This window comes from Pseudopipra pipra, chromosome 14 (genome assembly GCF_036250125.1).
Source record: "Pseudopipra pipra isolate bDixPip1 chromosome 14, bDixPip1.hap1, whole genome shotgun sequence".
Classification (NCBI taxonomy): domain Eukaryota; kingdom Metazoa; phylum Chordata; class Aves; order Passeriformes; family Pipridae; genus Pseudopipra; species Pseudopipra pipra.
Window position 1 is genome coordinate 13,637,068 of NC_087562.1, and position 6,973 is coordinate 13,644,040.

General features: G+C 62.9%; 1 protein-coding gene across 1 annotated transcript; it reads left to right on the forward strand.

Annotated features, from left to right (window-relative positions):
* The first annotated feature begins 1,666 nt into the window (after positions 1-1,666).
* On the forward strand, positions 1,667-6,697 carry IRX6 (iroquois homeobox 6). The gene is made up of 7 exons (XM_064671182.1): positions 1,667-2,196; positions 3,314-3,559; positions 3,788-3,897; positions 4,198-4,505; positions 4,635-5,126; positions 5,343-5,439; positions 5,639-6,697. Exons 1-7 carry the CDS (start codon positions 2,152-2,154, stop codon positions 5,700-5,702), a joined length of 1,362 nt encoding a protein of 453 aa, XP_064527252.1. The 5' UTR covers positions 1,667-2,151; the 3' UTR covers positions 5,703-6,697.
* Positions 6,698-6,973: the final 276 nt, after the last annotated feature.

Below are 6,973 nucleotides of genomic sequence, written 5' to 3' on the forward strand. Positions count from 1 at the left end.
AGCGACAACTCCCGTGGGCTGTGAGCACAGGCAGGATGAGCTACCCTGTTGTTTCTTCCATCAAATAACATAAGGAATGTTCTTGTGGAAAGACTAAATTTTGCTGAATTAAGTGCTTTAGAACAAGTGGGTTTATTACTTTAGAATTAGCATAATTTCCCCCATAGGGATTCTTGCAATTAAATAATTAGCAGTAATGTTACCCAAAGGTGTTCTTTAATGAATTTTCTTAAGTTACTGCCCCCGCTAACAACAACTGACACGGCTCGGGTTTACCCCGCTTGAGCGCTCCGTCCTGCCAGGCTGCGGGCGACGTCAGAAGGCTGTCACAGGCGGCCCTGAGCTCCGGACCGCTCCGCTCACCCCGGCGGGGCGGACACAGCTCCGGCGCCCCGCGGGCAGCTCCGGGCTCCCCGTGACCCCGACGGCGCGGGCAGCGCGCTCCGCTCCCGTGCTGAGCGCGGGGAAGCCCCGCCGGTACCCAGCTCCGACAAGGGCCGCTGTGCCGGGGCACGGCGCGGGTCCGCCCGCCGGCTCCCGGCGATGGGGGGGACAGGGGCCGCCCAGGTCGGGGCGCGGAGCGGAGCAGCCCCCGGGCCGGGCCGGGCCGGGCCCGCCGCGCATCGCTCGCGGACCGGCAGCGCCACCCGTCGGGGAGCGGGGCGGCGGCGGAGCGGAGCCGCTCCGGCGGGGCGGGCACGGGCACGGCGGGGGGGCTGCCCGCCGCCTCCGTGGGACGCGGCCCCGCCGTGTTCGGGGCATGCCGGGCCGTTCCGGGCCGGTGAAAGTTGTGGGGGTTTTTTCTTGGTTTTCTTTTCCTTCATGAACTGCCACTGGCAGGGCATGGGCGGCCGGCCCGGGAGCGCCGCGGCAGCCCCCGGCTCGGGCTGGGGGTGGGTGGGGGAGAAATCCCCGTTTACCTCCCGGTGATCTCGCCTCAAAAGCAAATTCGCAATATGTAAGTCGCTGGTTAAACAAGGGCATTTCCAGTTGTTAATTGATGTAATTACGCCGTGGTGGTAACGGGCCGGTCGGGCTGCAGGCAGCCAGCCATCCATCACCGCCCCGCTGACCTGCCACCGCCCCGGCCCCCCCCGCTCCCGGAGGGACCATCACGGAGCTAAGGGAGAAGAAGGGATGTCCCGCTCAGCACTCCTTCGGGAAGTGGGCTTCGGCTTTCTGTCCCAGCGCCAGCCGTGCCCCTGCCCAGGCAGGCAGCGAGGTCTGTCCCCGCTCCCGTGGCTCCGGGACGCCGCGACGGGCAGGGCAGCGAAGGCGGGGAGCTCGGCCCAGCGGCTCCCATGCAGAACCGGGGCCGTGTCGTACAGCAGCGCCCGGCCCTGGGGATGGGCGGGGGGCAGCGGGAAGGGCCGGGGGTGCTGCGCCGGCCGGGCCGGCCCCGAGAGCTCCTGCCCCGGGTGCGCCCAGGCCACCGTGACCCCTGCCCGGCGCTCGTCCTCCCCGCGGCAGGCCTGGGGCAGGGGCCACGCTGGGGCTGGTGGGTGCCTCGATGTCCCCACTTGATGTTTATTCCCCTAAGACAAATTTGGATTGCGTTTAAAAAAAGAGAGAAAGGGAAAAGAGACCAACCGCAAGGCACCCCCACTCCCGCCTTTGACGTGCATCACAGCACAACATTAAACCAACATGGAACAAGTGGCGAGAGCGGGCGCGGGGCGCTGCCTGCTCCTGCCCGCCGCTGCCTGCTGCTGCCGGCAGGGCCGTGACGTCACCCCGCTCCTCGCCCACCGATGAACGCTAAAGACCTATAGAGCAGAAAATAATACAACAAGCAAGCTCCGTATCTTGCAAGCCCTACGTGATTTTCCCCCCCTCTTTGAAAAAGCCCCTTTGCACTTAAACTCTCTATACATGTGGGGTGGCTTTTTAAACTCCCTCTATACAAACATATCTATTAAGAGCGATGGGAAGTGGGGGGTAGCCTATTTTTTTAATCCAGGCACCAACCTCCCCCCCCGCCGCCTCAGATGTCTGGCTGCTTTTCTTAAGTGCAATCATCTATAATTGAGAAAAAAAAAAAAAGCCATACGTGGAAATGTGTGTGTGAGAAGGTGCATCTTGAAGCAGGGTTTAGTTACAATCGATCTTGGGGGGAAAATATTGCCTATGGTCCAAAAATAAGGAGCAACTATGTCCTTCTCTCAGTTCGGATACCCCTACAGCACCACTTCACAGGTAAGGCGAGTGAGCAGCACTCACTTTTGTTTAGATTCTGCTGCTGCTGTCCAGATGTCTTGTCCCCCCCTCCCTTTTTTTCTTCCCTTTCCCTTACTTAGAATATTTTTTTAAAAGGGCACATCTGGAGCCTTTTTTTAAAAAATGTGCGTGTGTGTTTATGTCTCGTTTGTGTTGTGTTAGGCTTAAAACAAATAACTCGCAGTGTGCACAGCAAAGGCGTGTAGGAAACCGGTAATTCCCCCTCCTCCCCACCCTCCACCGTTCAGTTTTAAGTGCAACAAACAAATAAAAAACATAAATCCCGGCTACGGCCGCTTTCCGAGCCCGCGGAGCGGCCGCGCTGCGCCGGGCGCTGCCCCCGCCGCGCCGCTGCCGCCCGGACACCGCGGAGGGTGTGCGGGCAGCGGGAACCGGCGCTCGGGGCTTCATTGGCGTTTCTGCGGAACCGGGCTGTGCCGTTTCCTCCCCCCTTCCTCCACGGGTCGGTCCTTTTCCTGTGTTTTATTAGGATCCGTACAGAGATTTTTTTTTTACCCCCTCATGCGATTTCCCGAGGACACCCCCCACTCACACCAAGACGCCCTGTATTAACTAAGTCGTCGCTATAGCGTACCTCGAGTCACGATTTATTTGGGTAGAATTATTTATACACCGTAATCACTGCAAGATGTGCCTCTTTCACTTGGGAAGTTAGCTGTCCCCTTGAAGTTATTGAAATCAAATGCCTTCGATTGCGTTAGCTGACATATTTACTGCTGTGTCTATTGTCAAATTAACTGTAATCGCAACTTTTTGCCTTTAAATCAATGCAGATGGACCGAGCGGGGGCGGGAAGGATGGAGCCGTACGGATCTCATGCCCTTTTCCAGAGCAATTATTTCCTTAAAGTTTTGCCTGCTTGATTAATCGTGCCCCCTTCCCAAGGGTTTCCTGCTTCCCATTCGGTTTATTTCCCGGTTTCTATAATTAGTTGCTTCAGTCTGTGTTTCCTATCCCCCTCCTCACCCCCCCCCCCCCCTCCGCACACACACAGGCACGCACACGCTCCTAAATTCCCCCCGATGGGGCTGCCTCGACAGTCACTCGGCGCCGTCCCGCTCTCTCCTCTCCGCAGTTTTTCGTGCCCGCCAGCCCCAGCACGACCTGCTGCGAGGCCGCCCCTCGCTCCGGGCCGGATGCCTCCTCGGCGCCGGCCGCCGCCTCCCTGTGCTGCGCCCCGTACGAGGGCCGGCTGCTGGCGCCCGGCCGCGCCGAGCTCAATGCGGCGCTGGGCATGTACGGAGCCCCGTACGCCGCCGGCCAGGGCTACGGCAACTACCTGCCCTACAGCACCGAGCCCGCCGCGCTCTACACCGCGCTGGTGAGTGCCCGCCCGCCCGGAGGGGAGAGGGGGGTGCAACAGGCGGGAAACTTCGTGTTTCGCAGCCGGTCTCGGGGCGGGGGGCCCGCCGAGGGACGCGGGAGCGGCGCCGGCCCGTGGCGGGTGGGGGGCGCGAAGGGACCGGGCTGCCGCGGGGAGCTGGGGCTGCGGGGCGCCGTGCGGTTCCCCCTCCTGCTTGACGTCAAACGCGGCCGCTTTCCCTTGCAGAACCCCCAGTATGAAATCAAGGACGGCGCCGGCACGTTGCACTCGGGAATCGCGCAGCCCGCTGCCTACTACTCCTACGATCATTCCTTGGGGCAGTACCAGTACGACAGGTAAAACCCCTTTGATCAGTGCCCGGCAGCATTAGCATCCCCCTGCGAGGCGGCGGCCGACATCAAACGGCGGGGGCCGGCGGGGGCTCCGACCTGACAAACGTTGTACAAAAGAAACGAGGCGCCCCGGGAGCAGCAGTCAGCTGAAATCAAACTTGGGAGGCGATGGCAGGAGGGCAGGGGCAGGCGGGCAGATGGGAAGGGGCCACACCGGCCTGTGGCTGGGCCGGGCTGGGCCAGGAGGCTCATGTTGGGCTCCCGCCGGCCCCCCCCCCCCCCTCCATAATCATCTCCCAGCAGGTACGGGACGGTGGATTTCGGTGGTTCGGCCAGACGCAAGAATGCAACGCGAGAGACGACAAGCACCCTCAAGACCTGGCTGTACGAGCACCGCAAAAACCCCTACCCCACCAAAGGAGAGAAAATCATGTTGGCCATCATCACCAAAATGACCCTGACCCAAGTGTCCACTTGGTTTGCTAACGCCAGACGGAGGCTCAAGAAAGAAAACAAAATGACCTGGTCTCCCAAGAACAAAGCGGGGGAAGAAAGAAAAGAAGAAACCCCGCGGGAAGAGGATGAATACAGTGTAGAGGACGAAGGCAGAGGTAGGGGGAGAGGCAGGACGGGCGCCTCGAAGGAGCTCGAAGTGACGGCCAATTTCGAGGCCCCCCAACTTCCCCGCACCCGCACTAATGCCCTGCCGCCCCCCTTCTTCCCCGTGTGTGTCCAAGCAGAGCAGAAGAGCTACAAGGAGGACAAGGAGCTGCGGTTCAGCGACCTGGAGGAGGAGGAAGAGGAGGAGGAGGAGGCGGGGAAGCCGGAGAAGGGCCGGGCCAGCTCCCTGCAGGAAGCCCCCAGCCTGGGCGCGGCGCTGCCCGAGGCTCCTCGAAGCGACTGCAGCCTGCCCGGCCCCTTCCACGCCTTTCCCTGCGCCAAGGCCCCCGCCGCGGACTTCGCCCCTGCCTCCCTGGCCGGCCCGCCGCCGCCCTACGCGCCCGCGGAAAAGCCGCGCATCTGGTCGCTGGCGCGCACGGCCGGGGCCAGCGCGGCGCGCAGGGGCAGCCCCGAGGGCCGCGACGCGGAGGGAGGCGGCGGCTCGGCGGCGGAGCAGCCCCTGCCCGCCAAGGCCTTCCGGAGCTCCGCGTTCAACCTGCAGCCGCTCCCGCGGAGCTGCGCGTCCCACCGCGGCCTGGGGGAGCCGTGCCAGTTCGCGGCGGCGGGCGAAGGTACCCGCGGCGGCGGGGCCGCGGGGACGGGCGGGACCGCGGGCTGGGCTGGGGCGCAGGGCACGGCGTGAGCCCGCCCGCGCAGTGACACTCCCGGCGCTCGGCCGTGCCCAGGTGTCAGGTGCGGACGCCGAGGCTTCCCCGCTCGAGGCGAGAGGGCAGGGGAGGGCGGCGGGGCCGGGCCGGGCCCACCGCGAGCCGCTTGTGTCTGTGCAGGCTTCGGGCGGGGCGCAAAGGGCGGCCCGGGAGGCGCGGAGTTGGGCGGGACCTGCCTGGACAGGCTGCGGACGGCGTTCCGGCCGGTGCTGCGGAGGTGAGGTAGGTGACGGGCCGGCAGCCGGGGCCCCACCTCGCACGAAGCGCAAGCCCACCCACTCGGCCCCGGGACACCGGAGCGGCCGGGGCCGCTGCGCTGCCCCGCTCCCGGAGCTCCCGTCCGGCCGGGGCTGCAACACCCGGCCCCGGACGCGGCCACTTAATCACCAGCTTATCACCGCTTCTCCGTCCCGCAGGGCCGCCCGCCCCTTCCTGGGCGCTGGCGACGGGGCTCCGGCTGCAGCGAGGCACTCGGCTTGAAGCAACGAAAGACGCCTCTCCCCGGGCCGGCGGTGGCCTCGCGGCTCCGCCTGCCCTGCCCTCGCCAGGGAAGGGCCGCCGCGGCACAACGTGCTGCGCACATGGGACCGAGGGGCACGGCGGGCGGGGCGACGGGCGGAGCGGCCGCAGGACCGGCGCCTCCCCACCGCACGCTTGCCATGTGTTCAACACCCCGCTAACATCTTGGCAAAAAGAAAAAAAAAATGCAAACCCTAATCTTTTTTCTTTTCCCTTCCACTTCGTGGTTTGTTTCTCCTGTTTCTCCCAAACCTGCGCGCTCCGCTCAGCGCCCAGCTTCGCCAAGGCGCGTCAGTCCGCGGTCGCTACGCGCCATCCCGGGGCGGAGGAGGAAGAGGAGGAGGAGGAGAAGCGGCGCAGGTTACGCCGGACTGTTTCTTTCCCGTCTCTGTACATAGATACAGCTGAAAAGTATTTTTCGGAGTCTCTAATTAACATGGATGAGCTGAACGCCGCGAAGCCGTCAGTGAGCCCGGAGGTCTCCAGCCAGGAGCCGGCACAGCCCGGGCGGAGCGGCCACGGGCACCCGCCGCCCGCCCTGGGGCACGGCCGGGGCACCCCCGGGCAGCGGGTGGCGACCGGGCGGCGAAGTAGGACGTTGTTAGTGGGTCACCGCCGTCAGTCAGTCAAAAGAGCAGTGCTGCACTTTACAGGACAGACGAGAAAGGGAAACCGTATCTCTGCATTATTTCTGTTTAATTAAAAGTGTCATCAAACACTTTGTGTTCAGACTAATAAACCAAGCAGGGATGAGGAAAGAATGTTTCTTTGTTCCTGTCTCTGGAAGCAGTGGCAATAATTTAAATTAATAACTGTGGTAATTAAGAGGTCATCTATAGATCAACCCGATACCTGCTATTTCCAAGTTCACCGGGGTCAGCATTTACATTAAGTCATTTGTGGTCAATAGAGTCCAATGAATTCTGCCTTAATAAATCAGGGAAATCAATCTTGAATATCGAGTAGACTTCTATATGTTTACCAAAGGCTACTCAAGACAAGTGGGGCTGCAGAGCTGGGAGTCCTCTGGGTTTGCGACCGGAGAAGCAGTTCGTAGGGGGAGGGAGGAACTGTAGGTCAACGCAGGGGACAGGTGGCGGGGCTCTCCCCGCCTTCGGCCCTGGGAACAGCCCCGGTCCCTCCCGGGAGTGGAGCAATCCCGGCTGCGGGGACACCTGTCAAAGGCGGCAAACTGTCGGGTTTTGGAGGGGCCGGGGGGGAAAGGGAGGGGG

Coding starts and splice junctions, on each gene's coding strand:
- IRX6 (XM_064671182.1), top strand. CDS start 2,152: ATGTCCTTCTCTCAGTTCGGATACCCCTACAGCACCACTTCACAG. Junction 4,506..4,634: donor TGTAGAGGACGAAGGCAGAG/GTAGGGGGAGAG, acceptor GTGTCCAAGCAG/AGCAGAAGAGCTACAAGGAG. Junction 5,127..5,342: donor GTTCGCGGCGGCGGGCGAAG/GTACCCGCGGCG, acceptor GTGTCTGTGCAG/GCTTCGGGCGGGGCGCAAAG.